Raw genomic sequence first — 20,080 nt, forward strand, 5'->3', positions numbered from 1 at the left:
TTCTTTGGTCACATTTAAGCCACATCAACATTTTATATTTATTTTTTTATACAAATAATAAGACAAAAAGTAATGAAAATATAAAATGTTGACGTAGCTTAACCGTAACTAACAAAAATAGGAGGGCATAGAAATGATATGAGATGGAGATGGCAAATAATCCAAGTCCATCAAAATGACTTCGATGGTACAGGTGAGGTGGTTAAAATAAAATATTTGTAAACAAATGGGCTTGTGCATCCCCTTTGTGGTAGGGTCAGCAATTAGAACGGATCAAACCGGGAGCTAAAGTTGGGCTGGTACATCCATCTTTAAATGGGCTTGTCATGGTTTGGTGGAGAAAGGAAACCAATTCCAAAATTCATTAGAACTTCTGAAATCAGGACCTCTCACTTAAGATAACAGAAAATTCTGTACTTGTGAATTTACGTTACGGTAACTTGGCAGGGTAATTGTGTACGGACATGGGTCCTTTCCGGATTCATGTATCATAATTCATCAAATTCATGTATTCGAGCTGTTGGAATTTGATTTAACGATTACAAATAAAGACTCATTTAAAAATTATAATAACTTTAATCGTTGGATCAAATTTCAATGACTCAATACATGAATTTGATAGATTAGAACACATGGTTCCGAAGAGTACCATGTTCATTGTTCACAACCCCCGAGTTTTGTATGAAGCGAAATGGCCTTAAAATAGAGAGAGAGAGAGAGAGAGAGAGAGAGAGGGGCAAACAACTACCAGTGGGGAATAAGAACCAGAACCATCAACACGAGAAGACAGCACCAGGAGTTCAAGTTAGTCAACATGTCTGTGTTTATTGTGAATTCTCCTTCGTGTGCACTGGTGAGTGAATAATCCAACAGGCCCGAACTTTTCATTTTTCTATTCTTACTCATCTGCTAATCAATTTTGATGAGTAATTGACAATTGGGTAACAGTGGAAATCGAAGAAGCCTGGCCCTGGGTTTATTAAACCACCGACATCACCGAAGCAGCAGGTTCCCAGAAGCAGCAGCCGCAGAAAATTGCGTTTGGGGAACGGCAATGGGATTAAGGCGTTTTTCTTCAATCCCAACGAAGAACCCATCCTCAGAGAAGCGCTTAAGGTACTTGTTTCACCTACTACTACCTCTGTCCGCACCCAACGCCCATTTTTTCAATAATTCATAGATTACCCATGCGTAATTTGGTTGAATGATGTTTGGAATCTATGTGTTGTTGATTTATCTGATACCTTGGATCTTGGTCTACGCGTTTGTATGGTTTTCTTTTATTTGCTGATTTTTTCTATAATTTTGTGAGGATGTTTTACGGTTTCCGAGAGGTTAGATTTTTGCCAACTGATTCTTGCATTTTTCGTAATACCGAATCTACTCTCTCTCTCTCTCTCTCTCTCTCTCTCTCTCTCTCTCTCTCTCTCTCTTATGCATATGTGCATCGGATGAAAAATTTTACTATGAGCCCTTTGGGCCTCAAGCTTTCATTCTTAGAATCTTATTATTTGCTTTGCTCTATCGATTCTTGTTTTTTCCTTTACGTTATTGCTCAATAAAAATTAAATTTAAAAGAAAAAAAACCCGTTGAACCCACCTTTGATATGTTATTGTACAGCTAAAGTTGCTCTTCTATATTCCTAGCTTCATCCTTGTGAAATTTTTGAATCACTTCATGTCTTTTTTTGAAAGACGATTTCCTCTTTCATTGCACCATCTCATGTTCACTTATGAAATCACTGCATTATATTTTGCCTGGTCCGTATTTGGATTGTATCAGTATCTTCTAAAAGCAAGATCGCATGCTACTTCAATGTTTGCTTTGGTAAAACAAAAAGTAACTCTTTGATCAGTCTCTTATGACATATGAGTCACTAATTGACCGTATCTCCCATTTGTTCGGCCTTCTATGCTTCTACAGTGTTTTCTATGGTATGTGCGAGTAGATAGAGGATTTCCTATGAGAATGCGCATTGTTTTGTATGTAAATGGTACAATATTAGTACCATGATTTTCTCTGCTTATCTCATCATGTAGGAGCCAGTTGCCTTCATGGGAGGGATGTTCGCTGGTCTTTTACGGCTTGATTTGAATGAAGATCCACTCAAGGATTGGGTTTCAAGGACTGTGGAAGCCACTGGAATCACCGAGGAAGAAATTGTTGCTGACGGGTTAAAACCAGCAGGAGAATCCCCGCTACAGATTGAGATTGAATAACATTTCACACTATGTACACTTGGCTCCCCTGGTTTGTTAAGCATGTAATCATGACCCATTGAAATGAGTTCTACTGGCAACTTACCTCGTATACTTCTTTGACACAATGAATCAGACTGCCTGCGGATTCATTGCAAGTATTATTCTTATGTGCTTATGGTTTCACGATGACTGCATTTGGAAGAGATAACATAAAGACCTGTTTACCGAAGTGGTAAATGGTTTACTTCAAAATTGCAATTTGCATTAACTTAATCTCTGCTGGACTCGGGTTTCGGATTTGGATCCTAAAACTCGATTTATTAGTTCGATGGGTTTTAGTTGTGAGTTTTGAACTTCAAACATTTTTTTGTTTAACTTCTAAACATTTTTTGAACAAACGATATTATTTATACTAAAGGGAAGGGGGGTAGGCTAAGCCTCACAATGGGCTACCAATAATGTGGTTCAAATTTACGTTTGGCGAGAATCAAACCTGAGACCTCTCACTTACAAGTGAGGAGAAATACCACTAGACCGTAGTATTAAGTGGCTAAACTTCCAAACATTTAGTTACCAGGGATATTAGCTTGATTTGAAAACTTAAGGGACCATCTCCGAATATCAAGAGTCCTAATTAGTCAACCTTTTAATACATTCATGATATGTCTCATTCTAAACGAGTAAACATGCACCATAGTGGTTTGATTCAATATTTGATATAGAGGATTTGTACTAGCGAAATTGGCCAAACTAATTAAAAAAATGAATTCTTGTTGCCAATTTGATCGGAACCCAATTCTCTTAAAATTGTTAAAATAGTAAATTGTAGCCATGGTTTTTCAACTTTAACTCAATTGAAGCAATGATCATTCAACTAAAATCCCATTACGAATGGTCCCTCAACTCATCAAAACGTGCAGATATGATCATTTTCGTCAACTCCGTTAAAATTTCCGTCAAAATGAGTCACGTGCCAAGCACGTGAGACTAAATCAAGGGGCAAATATGAAAAATCAAATAAGAAAAATTGTATCAATGGTCTCTCAATTTTAACCTAATTGGAGTAATGGTCCTTCCAACATAATTCATTTTGACAAAATTATGACGGAGTTGATGAAAATGATCATAGCTACACGTTTTGATGAGTTGAGGGACCAATGGTAATAGATTTTTAGTTGAGAGACAATTGCTACAATTTACTCTTGTTAAAATTGTCATTTTATCATTTGAAATGACAAAGTTACCCATGATATATAAGACATTTTATACGTTGGGAAAAATACCTAAAAATAGGACACTTTCTTAATCTTGGGACATAAATATGATTTTTTGAATATGCACATGGCATGCCCAACAATCAGACAAAAATATGATTTTTCCTACATCTTGAAATGATCAAATTCATGTAAATGAGTTATTTCCTCTCATTTTTTGATTTCTCTCTCTATCTACTCTCTCTCTCCCCCTCCCTCCCTCTTTCTCTAAAATTGATATTGATTGGATGTTCTTATATCAGTGAAAGATAATGGAAAATCCAGTTTGAAGATTTGATTTATTTGGAGATTGTTTGTGTTTGCTGATTGGCCCTTTTGGGAAATAAACACATTTATGTGTTTGCAGTTGCATATTGAGGATTTCTTCCTCAAATCATCATCTTCTTCCCCAAATTTGAAAACCCAATTGGAAGATTTGATTTATTTGGAGATTGTTTGTGTTTGCTGATTGGCCCTTTTAGGAAATGAACACATTTATGTGCTTGCAGTTGCAGATTGGGGATTTCTTCCTCAAATCATCATCTTCTTCCCCAAATTCGAAATCCCATTCAAAACCCATCTGGGTCAAAACCAATCTGCAGTCCAAAAAATTTCAAATGTTGAAGAAAATCCATTATGAAAAACCAAAGACACCATTTTTTCTGCTGCAATATCTCTCTTTCTCCTCCGCCGATGAACGCCTTCTCCCTCTAAGTTCGAAGAAAATCCCAAATTTGTTATATGTATCAATACCTGCAATGACGTCAATTTTGTTGTAGACGTGCATCGTGCAATTAACGGCGTTGGAGGATATGTAAGGGCCTATATTCCGAAAATCCCTTAGAGATATGTAGTTTACAAATCTTTGACTGGAACCTAGATTTTGGAAATCCCATTAAAAGTCATCTATTTCAAGTGACATGCACATGACATAGATGTGAGCCAACCTAAAAACTCATAGCTCACAACGATCTCTTCGAAATTAGAAAAATAACATCATCACCTATGACATCTCCACCATATACACTATATGCACGCCATATGCACATCATATATACAGTACATGAGCATCATATGCACATAATTGGAGGTCGAGCAACGAGCTGCTTTTCACATTAATAAGAAACTTTAATGACAATCTATTGGTATGGTAGATACAATTAAAATATAATTGTTATGTATATAAAGTTACAATGGCAGTTTGAAAAAGTCTTGTTATGTATATCAACCACCACTTAACAGTGCACTTGGAAAATATGACACTCATTGTCGTAATTTCATGGACACGCATGACCCTTAACGTCCTCTAAGTTTTTTCTTAATTTTATTTTTCGCCGAGAGGTTGTGGTCATACTCGCTAAATTCGGGGGTCCAATATACATGCATTATAATTAATGAACATTTCCCCTTCTCATATTAAGTTGTAGCCACCAACACCATATGCACATTATGGAAAAAATTTCACAAATTTCTGCATTTGAACACTTGAACCAGAAATTGTTCCATCCCAGTTCTGTAGCATGTGAAAAAGTAAAGTTTATGTCACAACCTATAGGCCCCAACATGAAACACAAACCCTAATTAACTTCTAAGTATTAATTCATCTTACAAACAACCTATTTATTCCATAAATCATTGATGTAGAAACTTGAAACTAAACACCCTACCTTACTATGCATGCCGAAGCTTCAATCGCTGGAAAAAATGGAACTTTCTAGCCAAAATAGAAAATATGGTGCAAAACTGAGCTCACTCATCTCACCTCTTTCTTTTGCATCCCTTTGTTCAAAATTAGAGGTATGAGATCAACCCAAAACCCAACTCACTATTCTCACCTCTCTTTGGACTTCCATCTCTTTAAAATTAGAGCTCAACCCACATCCCTTTCTTCCAAATGAGAAAAGTTATGCAATGGGTTGATGAGTTTTAGTATTTATATGTGGGTGTTTTAGTAATTTCGATTTTGTGCATGGCTTGTGCATCGCTAGTTTGCGCTATTTCTATCCCAAGATTAAAAAATGTTCTATTTTTGGGTATTTCCCAATTTTATTTGAACATATAATATCTTTATGCACCCATATTACTGTTAGTTAAACTATCAATATCTTTTTTAATCCAATTTACTACCTAAATTACCCTCACAAACTCAATTTAATATATAAATTTATCTTTACACCCTTTTAAAAAATAAAAACCCCAAATCAATGCAACTCATTCACGGTGTAAAGAGAGCAATTTCTCTCACATATTTATCTTGTGCTTAATCATTCTTTTGCTGATTTTGCTTTATCCCATAGGTGTTTTAATTAATCCTGCATCTACTGATTTTGCTTAATCCCATAGGTGTTTTAATTAATCCTTCATCTTGCTGATTTTGCTTAATCCCAAATAGATGATTAAAAAAAATTTAAAAATTTATATCCCATATATGTTTCTGCGAATGACTATGTTGTGGAAGAGATGCTGATATTGTTCCTAAATCCTAAAAAAATTAAAACAAACAAAAAGTAGAAATCGATTTATACCTTAGTTGAAAGATTCAAAATTTCAAAATTATAATCCATTGATAAAAATAAAATAAAAAACTTATTTTTATCTATGAGGGCGTTACAGCGTCTTAAGGCTTTAGATAGAATGAATGTAAGATCAAAATTGAGTTGTGGTTGTTTAATTATTAGACGTGAATTTATTGATAAAATTTGGTTTTATGATTCAATTTATCCCGTCGATAATTATGTAACACGGTAAGAAAGATAACTTCCATTTAAAGTTTAAATTCGGGGTGGAAAAGGGTTATCCGGTTTCAAATAAAATTCCCAAAATTCAAGCGATTCGAACGACTGCTGCTTCCTCCGGTGAGCTCTTGCCTTAAATTCGCCGCTGAATATTTCTCCCTCAATAAATCCACGTCAAAACGAAACCCGCAGGCAGGCGTATTTGATTTTCATTTTTTTATCACCAACGCCTGGCCGCCGCCGTCGCCCCCTCTCCTGTTCTACCGTAGCCATGGCCACTGGCACTGAAGAAGTAGTATTAAAAGAAGAAGAAGAAAGAATGGTTAGGATGGGATCGTACGGAGGAATGGTTAGGCTGCTGACGGTGACGGCAACGGCGAAATCAGAGGAAGAGGAAGAAGAAAAAGAAAAGGAACAGTGTTCGTATGAAGCAGCTGCGGAGGAGATAATGCTGCTGTGGGGAATCCAACAGCCAACTCTCTCCAAGCCAAACGCTTTCGTCTCTCAAGCTTGTCTTGAACTGAAACTGGATGCGTGTGGCCATTCACTCTCCATTTTCCAGTCCCCTTCTTCCTTGGTATCTCTCTCTAATCTCTAATCTTTATTCCTTTCTTTCTTTCTTCATTGCAATGCCTCTTTCTTCTTGTCAACTTCAAAACTTTGTTTTCAGTGTGATTCAGTCACTTTACAGAATTCTTAGCAAAATATCATTCATTCTAGATGTAGATTGTAGAGGCATAAAACCAGAAGAAAGAAAGAAAGAAACAAGCACAACAAGTCTAGCTTGTTGTAATTCGGAGGCTTTATTACTCTTGTAGCTAGTTTCTGGAAGCATTATTATGGAGATTATGCTTGGTCTCTCTCTAGGACTGGATTGAAATGGATGAAGGTAGACGAGAATTATTTTTCATTTGATGTAGGACAAAATGACAAGCGTCAAATCTGACAGTATACTCTACTAAATGAGTAACCACCTTCTACCTCCAACTTGGTCGCAAGTTTTCTATTTCTTCCTTCAACATACTTTGAAAATATGGTGGCTTGTCCATTCCAATCCAATCCTCTATGCCCAAGGCCTATGATTTCTGGTCCAAAGAGGAGGTAATTTTGGTTCGCCCTTCAAACTTAAAAATATTGAAATCAAACCTTTCGGTCAGTTTATTGAACCAGATAAAGAGACACATGAGCTAGGACAAGTATCCCCTAGTCAGTTAGTTTTACGAAGGTTTAGGCTTCAATTTTTAATATGGTAATGAAACTAACTAGGTGATGAGTCACATAATAGATTATTTTAAAGCTTCCACCGTCGTTTTATTTCAGTTGATCTGTGATGTAAAAGATAGCTGCTAGAGGACTCACTTTTAAGTTTTATTCTTCTAGAAATTTTATTGTGCATTCAACTTGTTATTGAACTGTAGAATACACCTGGGGTCACTGGTGCTGTCATGTGGGACAGTGGAGTTGTATTGGGGAAGTTTCTAGAGCATGCTTCAGACGCGGAGTTACTACCTCTTCAAGGGAAGAAAGTTGTTGAACTGGGCTCTGGCTGTGGATTAGTCGGGTATTCATAATTACAATCCCTTTCTTGACATCTATCTGTTTTTCTTCTTTAATTTCTATGAGATGCTATTCTCTAAGCTAGAGTGTCTAACTGGACCTCTAGATCAATTTTTTTCTATTATATTGGCTTTGAATGGGTAGAATTAGGAACTTTTACTGTTAGATCTCCTCATCCTGCAGAGCTCTAGTTGTTTGCAGTTTGGGTTGATTGTAGGCCATGTTAACAAGATATAATTGGCATTTATATGTCTACCTCCCCGGAGATGGTTAACATACATGTAGATTTTGACTTGGATTCTAATTTATGGCCTTATAGGCCAGGTTGAAAATAATGGTTCTCTTACTCGCTGTATACCACACTTCTTTTCTTTGTTCTTCCAGCTGCATTGCTGCTCTTCTAGGCGGTCAAGTTGTGCTCACGGATCTTCCTGATAGACTGAGACTACTGAGAAAGAACATTGAAGTCAACCTGAGACATGGAAACATGCGAGGTTCAGCTAAAGTGATGGAATTCACATGGGGAGATGATCCTGATCCAGAACTGACTGAACCTCCACCTGATTTGGGTAACAATGTTGGTTCCCTCTCCTATAAAGCAGTAATATAACGATGTTGATTCCCTTGCAGTGCTGCACATCAAATTTTTGGATGGTTAACTGGTAATAATAATGCTACCAACATAAATGTTAGGAACCAAGGTCTGGTTTTGAGATTAAAGAACTGAAAATGAATGGAACTAATCTTTTATGGTCAAAGTTTCTGTGATATTCCAATTAAGAGGTCTCTGTTTAGAATCACATTCAATTGGTCTTAATCCTAGCGTTATGCTGAATTCAACAGCCTAAAAAGGTCGTACCCAGTGCACAAGGCTCCCGCTTTACGCAGGGTCTGGGAGAGGTGAATGTCGGCTAGCCTTACCTCCATTTATGGAGAGGCTGCTCCCAAGTCTCGAACCCGAGACCTACCGCTCATGGGCGAAGGCATTTGCCATCGCACCAAGTGCGACCTCTTTGAATTCAACAGCCTAACTGAAAGCAAAATAACTTCTCCTAGAACACCCAAGAAAGGGCGGTTGAATTTTAGGACTGTCCTCAATAATTAGGATTCTGTTTTCTTTGCTCATTTCTTAGTCAGAGTGAATTGGTAATTGGTAAACCTACATTCAATACTATCAATGCTCAAACCATACTATGTCAAATGTGTGTTTTTACCAAAATGTTATACCAGTGCTAGGCTCTGATGTAATCTATAGTGAGGAAGCAGTGTTGGATTTGTTGTCTGCATTACAGCAACTCTCCGGAGGTGAAACGACAATCTTTTTGGCTGGAGAACTTCGAAATGGTAATAATTGCTCTTTTTTAAAATTTTATTTTCTGTTTTTTATAGGAACTTTAACGAAAAGCTCACAGTACTGTTCATTTTAAAACCACATTTTTACACTAGAAAGTCAATCCTTGTACTATTCACTTTACCCTTTAATTTGTCCTTATCGTTTAAACTTAAAGTTTTTGAGCAATTTTCATTAGTTTTTTTTTTTTTTTTTCCTGTACTGTTTTCAATTCTTCTTCCTGGTGCAGATGCTGTCCTTGAATACTTCTTGGAGTGTGCAATGAAGGATTTTGTAATTGGGCGTTTGGACCAGAGACAGTGGCATCCAGAATATTGCAGCAGCCGTGTTGTGTTATACGTTCTCGTGAGGAAGTGAAGCGATTTGGGTGGGACACTGACTTGGAGTGCATTTTTCCTCACTACCATTTAGTGTGGTGCATATTCACTATCCTATTTATCATTGTTAGATGAGTTTGAATTTTGAGATTTGTTCTTATCCATTACACGAATCTCGAAATTCAAACTCATCTAACGGTGATAAATAAAGTGGTGAGCATACACAATGATGATGAATGTAGGATGCACCATAAATGGTTATCCATTTTTCATGAAAATGACAGGAAAATAAATTCTGTTCCAGTCTCACACTCAAATGTCATTGATAAACTGCAGAAACATGTTGAAGTTTTTTTTTGTTTGTCGCAATTGACGTTTACGTAACATCTCTACAGTTCTGTGTGATGGCCTCAAGAGGTGGCTTCAGAATTCGTAACAAGCTCTGTATCATTTTTTTGGGTCTGGCTTTTGTTATGATTCATGGATTTTTCTGCTTATGTATAAAATTATAAATCCTATGTGCAAAAAATCAATAAATATGAGTATTACGAACTGTTAAAATCAATAAAAGATTCTGTTTTTGTCCTGCCCAAAAGCCACAATATTCATTGGGGAAAAAAAAAGTCTAATTGAATTATTAGTTTCCGTGGTGATAGGATAGTTGGAAGATAGTTCATATTGTAAAAAAACTATGATTTAAAATATGTTAGGCTTTAGGCCTAAAATTGAAAATTCCATTAACTTTATTAGCACGTGGACCATATATATTAGGCCAAAACGGAACTCTCCGTATATTAGGCCAAAACGGAACTCTCCGTCAATTGTTAGCACGTGAGTCTATGTAAGGCTAACTTTATCTTGTTAGTCTCACATGTGAGCCTTTATGTGCTAATAATAAACGGAGAGTTGACAGAATTTTCAAACTTGGGCCTAAATCCTAACAAACTATATCACCACGGAAACTAATAATTCAATTAAACCCCCTAAAAAAGTAAAAAACCACAATATCTATGCATGCGGCATGCCAAATTAAAGGTTAAAGAAGTCGTAGTATTCATTTTGGTTCAAGCTGATATTTCGTGAAAATAACCTTAGGGGTGGGCGCGGGTTGCACTATTACAAAATTGGCTTAATTTGTCGGAGAGTGGTGACGGTTTTATACTATTATTGTCGAATAAAATATTTCCAACAACATGTTTAAAAAGTGTCAGATAACAAAGTATTACTGTCGGATATATCCAACAAGAATAATGAACCGGGCCCTTAACTCCACCAGATTTATTTTTAAAATAATTTTAACTAATGCTGGCAGATATATCCGCCATGAGTAAGTAATGTGTTAAATTATATTATATTATTTTGAAATTTTTATACTATCTCTGGCAATTATGTGATAGTCTGTCTCGAACGTATATATTATTTTATCCTCGAGAGCGTGGAAATTTCTATTATGCCCTTTAATGGTTGAGTCGTGTGTGTGTGTATAGGCTAAGGTTTTGGACCAATTAATTCATTTCCTAAAGATTTGGACCCAATTGGAACTTAAGATTTTATTTGTTTTTGTATGGTGACCAATTAGGACCATACACCCTTTTCTCTCTCCTTCCCTCTCGGACTTCTTTCCATTTCCGTACAATTGTACAGACAGACTTCAAACCAACCTTTGCAGGCACGGATCGAGACTGTAAAGGTGGTTTTCATGTTCCTTGCAAGCCCAGGAGTTGATTCGTACCCTTAGTTGGTCGTGAGAGCTTGTAGAACTCAAGATACCCTGACTCCGGCGAGGGGTGATTTTTCCTCCGACATGATCGCGAAGGTTTAAAGTTGTTTTGAGACCTAAGAAGGTATTATTCTTGCCTTTCTAGCACGTTGGATCAATTTTGGAGTGGTTTTGACGTAAGAACAATCGGGTTTATATAGTTGCAGGATTTGGCCTGTTTCCTTGAGTTTTTCCAGCGAGTTTCCGATGAATTTAGGTCCCCAAAGTGGTATGAATGTGTTCTACTTGTTGTAAGCTTCATTTTGGTACAAATTTCATCGAATTTGGTTGAGAAATGGAAGAGATATGAAGCTTTAAAAATTTTCTAGAATCCGGCGATCGCAGCGGTGACCGGCGCCAGACTCCGGCCAACCAAGGAAGAACGAGGAGAATATTCCGTCAAATTTGATAGAATATTCTAACGGCGTCAGGTATCTTTAACGGCATATTCTATATTTTAACGGAATATTCCCTAACGCCATTAGGGAATCCGTCAGTGTGCTAGGCACGTGCCTGCATGTGGGCCGCTCGTCTGGTCGTGCCTTGGCCGCGCACGTGAGTGGTCGGAAAATTTTTCTAAAAATATGAGGTTGTTCCTGAGGTTGAGTAAGCCACGGTGGTATATTCAAATACCCCAATTGAGCAATGTATGATAAATTATTACCTAGTTTAGTTTATGTGCTTAAAAATAACGTTTGAATAGTTGTTTCGCATATAGGTGAGACCTATCCTGAGGACGAGCACAGTCAAGCAAGGTTAGGGGGTTACGACCCTTCCACATATCAGTGAGTGGACTTTTGGTTTTCAGTATATATCTATATACTTGATATTTTTCCTAGAAAACTTAATTAAATGATCTTATACTTTGAAATGCCATGTCAAATGCTCTTTATGTTTAATTGTGCATTATTATGGTTATATATATATATATATATATATTGTTGCTCGACGCTGTGGACGCTCAGGTGAGTATATTGATGGTAGTGATGGTAGTGAGTACATTAGTGCTGAGATATATTTTGAGATTATTATCCTGCACCCCGGTATTAGTGCTCTGCTCGAGGATAGGATCTAGCCTTCACGTGATCGTTCACCTCCCGCACCACACGCTCATCTTGGATCCAAGGCAGGTGCTAGCCTGTCATACAGACCACATTAGGTGGTTCCGACTCGTAGGTGACTTGCGATACTTCGCACAACCTTCACATGACTATAGCACTTGAGCGTATTTATTTACATCTAGCCTGTCGTACAAACCATATTAGGTGGTTCCGACTCGTGTGCAGAATTTGATTGATAAGTTGTGGACCTAACCATACAGGTCACTTTAGGTGACTCCGGCTGACATATTATTTCATATTGATTTATTGCACCTGACTTACTTATTTCTTGCTGAGATTTGACATGGTATATTTAGTGGATTTGTTATTTTGAATATGATTTTGGGATATAATCGTATATGCTATTTTATGGGAATTATACAGGTTTTACGGCGAGGGGTACTACTTTGATAGTGAAATGGATTTGAAAAGCTTTGTTTTTACCCACTCACACTTTATGTTTTGCGCCCCTCCAGGTTTTAGGTAGGAGTAATCGTTGGTGGCTTACGAGGATTTGACGGTGGTTCTGACAGATCATCATTAATGTAGGATCATCTTTGGTATTGTATAATTAGAATTTGTCCTGCTGGACTGCACTTAGGATACGCTCTGGTTATGTTTAGTCACACTTAATTTCGTTATGCACTTATTCTTATCTACTGTTTAGTCAGTTGGTTTTTATTTATTCGCATTTCTCAAATCTTTATTGCTTCCGCACTGTGCACATGGCTACGTCATCCTCAAGTGACGGCCAGCATGCCTCGATCTAGGTCGAGGTGTGTCAGTTATATCCGACACAAATAGTTTCAAATTTTTTATACTCACTCTAGCGGTTATAATCGACACAAATATTTTCAAAATTTTTATACTAACTCTGTCGGTTATATCTGACACAAATAGTTACTAACTATGGCGATTATATCTACACAAACATTTTCAAATTTTTTATACTACCTCTATCGGATTGTATTATATATTTTCAAATACTTTATAAATATTTATGTTTTGTTAATCACATTCAAAGGCATCAGCAGAAGCACACCCCCTTCGAACCCAAGACCAAGATGTCTCATGCACAAACACTTCACCGTCAGGCTGGGAAGATGGTCAATTAAATATATTCATTAAACTAGTTAATATTTAATATAACATAAATATTTATTTATGTTTTTTTTGTCGAATAAATATTTATTTATGTTAAATTAATATATTTTTTCTCTATAATTGGTATGAAGATGTACAAAACTTGAATTTAATGAATAATCACGATTATATAAGCATAATTTTGATAATCTTTGGTTTTTTTTTTAATTTGTTTTTACTATAGTTATAATCACGATTAGATAAGCATAATTTTATTAAACCAAATTTTATTTTTTTAGATCGTGACAAAAAATTTGGGAAGGAATTTAAAAATTTGGGAGTGATATTTCCCGCCATTCTTTACACGGAAAAAGTGATGTCTGTTATATTCGACGGTAATAGGAAAGTATGTCGGATAAATTTTTTATATTTTTTTATAGAAGCAGATTGCTGTCAGTTTTAACCGACAGTACTACCAATTCTACATGATAAAAACCCTCTCTCTCTTCCTTGCGCCACTACTTTCTCCCTTCTCCAGTTTATTCTCCTCCCCGCTGCATTCCTTCCCCCTTTCCTTCTCCTCTCCTCCTTCTTTCCTTCTCCTTCTCCCTTCAATCACTATGGATGAACAATTCGGGGAGCAACATTCTGAAACCAGTACGTTTTAAATTATTTGTATTAGTTCAGTTTGTGTTTTAAATTTTGATTATGTTATTAAATCGAGTTTGTATTTTGAATCTTGACTTGAGATACCTTATCAAACATTATGCATAAATTGAAAATTGATCTTTGTTTAGAGCTTTTATATAGGTTTTGTTTTTGTAAATATGCATCACAAATGTTTTTTTTGTTATTAACAAGAAGCAATGCCTCAACAGAGAACTCGGAGCTGTGGAATCCCAAAATGGATAGGAAAACAAAAATGTTCATTTGATTCCACCGGAAAATGCATAAGTTCGAATAGTGGCCATTTTTCAAAGTTTATTGCTTTTGAGGTCAACGATCCTCAAAATATTCCTTTGATGAAGGATTGGCACTTGATTAAGGAAGATGAAAAGGAAGTCGAATGTAGGTATATTTTTTCTTTTTCTTACAAATTGTATAATTAGCAAAAGATTATAGACATAATTAACGAACTTATATATATATATATATATATATATATATATGAATATATATTATAGCGGATAATTATTAGTTTTGTTTAGTATTATTTATTCAATTATTAGTTTTGTTTATGTTTATTTAAATTGTCGTTTTTATATTTTTTTTTATTAATATCTTTTATGTTGGTTATGGACGACTGAATTGTCCTTGTTTTCGACATAATTTCTCAGAATTTAGTGTCGGTTGTATCCGACGGCAGGATTAATGTCGCTTGTATCCGACGCCATTGTCTCATATTCGACACCATTTTTCTTGGCAAATTAAGAGTCATATTCGACAGCAAAAGCTTTTTTGTGACGCAAGCAATGCTGTCAGTTGTTTTATTCGCCATTACATGAATTTTTGTTGGATTTTTTGCTAATATCTGACATAAATGGGCTTTTCTTGTCGTTTTTTAGAATGACACTGCTGGGTACTTTTGTAGTAGTGTTGGGTTGGGTTAGTTTTGAGCCAAAACAGAAACCAAACCGATCTAGTTGGTTGAGCCAAAATTGCAAACCGAAACCTATCAAGCCGGGACTAAAACTGATCATGTCGGTTAACTGACAATGACGGGTTGGTTTGGGTCGGTTTTCGATTTGTGAATGATGCAGGAGTGGGAGAGAGAGAGCTGTCATCTGGAGAGATTCACGATGGTGATGGAGGACGTGGCTAGGAGGCTGTTGTGTTAGGTTTGAGAACTAAGTCTGAAAGTGAGAGAAAATAAAGGGAGAGAAAAAAGGCCACAAGAACAAACCGCAAAAAAGCAAGAAAAGTAAAGAAAATGTGATGTAGATACAAACTAGGCAACAAAAAAGTCATCCTAGATATATAGACAAAACACCACCAGTACCCTTAAGGTCTCTATTTTGATTAAAACAAATAAAAGCAAACACACGGGTCGGTTCGGTTAACTGATGTCTAAGAATTAAAGGCAACATGATGGATTAGTATAGTGTACTTATCAAAAACAAAAAAAACCGACTTTAGTCGGTGCGGTTTAGTGTACTTATCAAAAACAAAAAAAACAAACTAAACCAAACTGTCAGTGCGGTTTGGCCAGTTTAGTCATTTTGTGTTGAAGACTTAAAGGCAACATGATGGATTAGTATAGTGTTTTCGTAGAATTATCAAAGAGACGAGCTGAAGGCCCACTTCCAACAACATCAATATTATCCTCAACTTGGTAATTACCATCTGCACAATCCGTCAAGTGTGTAGTTTATCACAAAAGACCTCGGTATTAGTTGAAGTGGAGATAAAATATTTAAACTTTTATTTTTTTCCAAAGATACAGTCGATGTGAGACATTTCAACACGCCGCCTCACGTGGGATCCAATTAGCAGGTCACCACATGTGGGAAATCCACACATCGACAACCACATTGAGCCAAATGGACTCACCCTACACGTGGGGCTAAGTACCCGCCATCATCACGCGGGGCCAAGGGGACCCACCCATTATGTGGGTGTACGAGGCCCGCTCTCTGGCTCTGATACCATATAAAATTATCAGAGAGACAAGTCGAAAGCCCACTTCCAACAACACTAATATTATCACTAACTTGGTAATTATTATCTGCACAATCCGTTAGATGTGGGGGTTTATGACAAATGGTCTCGGTATTAGTTAAAGTAGAGTTAATATATTTAAACTCTTATTTTCTCAGAAATATGATTGATGTGGGATATTTCAACAGTTTTCGAATAAAATATAAACATATACAGCGCAAAGTCAAACTTGCTTTAAGGTTTCTCATGTATTGTCGTGGTTCTCTTCAAGTTGAAGACGAGTCGCGTGGATTCATGCATGCTTTTGCAGTAGGACGAACTAAGGTTAGTTTGTAACTTGAAATACACGCATAAGAGGCCTATTCCAAAGTACTAAGATGTGTACCTTTGTAACTCTAAGGCTAACTACATTTTACACTTTTTTAAGTTTTAAATTTTTTTTCTCTTTGAGATTTTTATGTTATATAATTTATACGTTTGTTTGTTTGTTTAATCCTCTACTAATTAATTTATAAGTTTTGTTTTATTAATCTGGTACAAATATGACCTAAATGCATTCGAATTACGAGTTCTACACTTATCGTAATCATATCATCAATTTAAAGAAATATCAAATATTTCATTAAACAAAGGCGCACATAAATGGAGTATACTAAAAATACACGTGCAGTTAGAAATAAAAAAATATGGGTATTCTTCCTTGAGAATTCAGATAATTGATGGCCTGCTATATATACGAAATGACATTAATTCTAATTTGTATACGTACACATACCAGTGTACAACGAAGAATAACTTATTAGTCATTACTTGTGTAACTTGACGTTGATCTACTGTGCTGGTTGTCTTGGTCAATGACTCCTGCTCCGGCTCAGCAAAGTTATTTAGGTCATTAATTTTATGAATATTATTATGTACATCTTGTGTTTATTTTTTTAATTGTGATCGATCGTGTTGTAACAGTGGTTGTTATATATATAATTAAATATGGGACGGACTCCACATTACCATTTTTTTACACAAATTTTAACAAATGCTTTTGTGGGATTCATTTCACAATATATTTCAACGATCATACCGTCTGTTTTTTAAGTTTTTCCTCAAAGATTATGTCTATTTTAAATCACTAAAATTTGAAACTATATGATGTTGCGACTTATATATTAGTTAAAGTATAAATAGTAGTTTATTGTCCCACATTGGTGAAGTACATATGTAATACCAATTGTAACTCCTATATATACTCCACTTTGGAGATTAATGCATATATAAGAAATTCCCAAATATTGTCATATATATTTTTGGTATTTACCATGTTTAGATTAATATGGCATCAGAGCAGTTCGCTCTTGGTGACCTGTGTGCTTTAATTTTGTGCCCACATTTTTCGTGATTTCCTTCATGAAAAAAAAAGGTGAATAGTGTCGCGCTACAGTACAGTGCATGAATAGTGGTCCTCTACAATGCCGTAAACAGTGATTGCTACAGTCTATGAATAGTCTTTGCTACAGTGCCATGAACAGTCTCTGCTACAGTATCTGGTAAATTGTTTTCATTCCGCTGTGTATCTTTTATGCATTTATTGTTCGTGATTTTGTTCAATGACTCAATATAATCATAGTGTTGTTATGCATATTGGTGGAACAAATAAATGGATAATTGATACTGGGGCCACTGTTCATGTGACTAGTGACCCTAGAGTGTTTGATGAGTTATGTGACCATGTTCGTAATCCATATATTACTAGTGCAAATGGAACACATTCCCCTGTGAAGGGTGAAGGCACTATCTCTCTGACTCCAACCTTATCACTGATCTGTGCTTTACTTCTTCCTGATGTTAAGGGCAATCTTTTGTCGGTAGGAAAACTTCTTGATACCTTATATTGTTCTGCTCACTTATACCTTACGTATTGTTCTTTTCAAGATATTCAAACTCAGAAGATAATTGGTCATGGTAAAAGAATAAGGGGTTTGTACATCTTGACTATGGAGGATACTGTTGTTTCTGGTTCAAATAATCATCAAGTTTTAAGTGCTAAAGTGGATGACAGACATCAAATTTGGTTGTGGCATCGATGATTGGGACTTCCATCATTCAGTTATATGAAACATCTTTTTCCTTCTTTGTTTCGCACCTGTAGTGATTCAGAGTTCAAGTATGAAACATGTGTCATGGCTAAGAGTCATCGTGCTTCCTTTCCTGTAAGTGATTCTAGAGCTACTTTGCCATTTGATTTGATACATTCTGATGTGTGAGGTCCGGCGAAAGTTACTTTTAATGGATTCCGTTGGTTTGTTACTTTTATTGATGATTGTACTCGGTTAACTTGGGTGTTCTTGATGAAGAATAAGAGTGATGTTCCGTTACTTCTTTAAGAATTTTGTACAATGGTGTCTACTTAGTTTCAGACCAAAGTTAAGGTCTTCAGGTTTGATAACGGAGAAGAATATGTGAATCACACTTTGACATGTTTTTTTTTCGTGATCATGGTATTATTCACCAGACGACTACTCCGTTTACACCCTAACAAAATGGTGTGTCCGAACGGAAGAATCGTCAAATAATGGAGGTTGCTCGCTCCTTGATGTTGGATAAATGTGTTCCTAATTATTTGTGGGGTCATGCTGTTTTGGCTGTTGTGTATTTGATCAATCGTGTTCCAAGTAGGGTTCTTGATTTTCAGACACCATTCAATGTGCTACAAAAACATGTTTCTCTTGTTTCTGTATCAAAGCTTCATCCGAAAGTGTTTGGGTGTATTACGTATGTGCATGTCTACTCTCATTAGCGGAGTAAACTTGATGCATGTGCTCTCCGGTGTGTCTTTATTGGGTATGCTAACAATAAAAAAGGCTATAAGTGTTATCATCCTCCGACTCAAAAAACTTATATTATCAAAAAGGCTATAAGTGTTACTTCTTCAATGAGTGAAGTGCAGATTCGAAGAGATGGTATGGATGATGTGTTACATGCAGAGTTGGGAACATAACCTATTATGTTGCGTGATACTGATCAGTCGGTTACAGATAGTGATCGGTCACCTGTTATTCCCGGAACTATTTCTACTGACGACAAATCAGATGTGCCCAGCGAGTTGCCTGTTAGTATCTCTGACGAATTACCTTCTGATGATCGGTTGCCTGCTGCTGATATGTATAATGAGTTGCCTGATGGTGGTTCGTCCATTGATGATTCTTCTAACAGTTTGGTACAAGATGGTGGCATAAATGAGGTAAATTCTGACGAGTCTTCTACTTATCAGTTGCCTCCACGAGCTAATCATGGAAAACCTAAAGTACAATATGAGCCTGATATGCATGCCAAAGCCAAATATCCTATCAACAATTATGTGTCTACTTATCGTTTGTCCAAACTATATGCATCTTACATATATCAGCTATCTAGTGTATTAATTCCAACAAAATTGCAAGATGCTTTGTCTGACCCTAAGTGGGATAATGCCATGAAAGTTGAGATGGAAGCTTTGGGAAAGAGTTCTACTTGGGATTTGGTTCCTTTACCAAACGGGAAGAAAGCCGTTGGATGTAGATGAGTATTTACTATTAAGCACAAAGCAGATTGTTCTATTGACCGGTATAAAACCATATTAGTTGCTAAGGGTTATACTCAAACCTATGGGGTGGACTATCAGGAGACCTTTGCTCCTGTTGCTAAACTTAATATTGTGCGTGTTCTTCTGTCCTTAGCAGTAAACCAGGATTGACCTCTGTTGCAGTTTGATGTTAAGAATTCTTTCCTTCATGGTGATCTTAAGGAGGAAGTGTATATGGATCTCCCACCTGGTATTGGAACATCTCCTGGAAAATGTGTTGTATGCAGGTTACGAAAGGCATTGTGTGGTTTGAAACAATCTCCTAGAGCGTGGTTTGAGAGGTTTATAAGTTCAATGAAGAAGTTTGGGTATATCCAAAGTCATTCAGATCATACTTTGTTTCTAAAGCGACAAAATGGTAAACTAACAGCATTGATTATTGATGTTGATAACATGATAGTGACTAGTGATGATCAGAATGAGATACAACGTCTTCAAAAGTACCTAGC

At 36.3% G+C, this 20,080-nt stretch overlaps 2 protein-coding genes across 3 annotated transcripts; both read left to right on the plus strand.

Moving 5' to 3' along the window:
• The first annotated feature begins 543 nt into the window (after positions 1–543).
• On the plus strand, positions 544–2,454 carry LOC103438308 (UPF0426 protein At1g28150, chloroplastic-like). The gene is made up of 3 exons (XM_008376855.4): positions 544–853; positions 949–1,116; positions 2,041–2,454. The coding sequence occupies exons 1-3, from the start codon at positions 815–817 to the stop codon at positions 2,218–2,220; spliced, it is 387 nt and encodes a 128-aa protein (XP_008375077.1). The 5' UTR covers positions 544–814; the 3' UTR covers positions 2,221–2,454.
• A 3,747-nt stretch (positions 2,455–6,201) lies between these two features.
• LOC103438309 (uncharacterized) lies at positions 6,202–9,928 on the plus strand. Of its 2 annotated transcripts, none has more exons than XM_008376856.4 (5): positions 6,202–6,767; positions 7,609–7,751; positions 8,132–8,316; positions 8,978–9,091; positions 9,328–9,928. In XM_008376856.4, exons 1-5 carry the CDS (start codon positions 6,462–6,464, stop codon positions 9,453–9,455), a joined length of 876 nt encoding a protein of 291 aa, XP_008375078.1. In that variant the 5' UTR covers positions 6,202–6,461; the 3' UTR covers positions 9,456–9,928. The 2 variants fall into 2 exon arrangements, with proteins under 2 accessions (XP_008375078.1, XP_028959975.1); XM_029104142.2 differs by having other exon boundaries at positions 6,222–6,767; positions 8,132–8,324; positions 9,040–9,091.
• Positions 9,929–20,080: the final 10,152 nt, after the last annotated feature.

Source organism: Malus domestica, chromosome 06 (assembly GCF_042453785.1).
Source record: "Malus domestica chromosome 06, GDT2T_hap1".
Taxonomy (NCBI): Eukaryota; Viridiplantae; Streptophyta; class Magnoliopsida; order Rosales; family Rosaceae; genus Malus; species Malus domestica.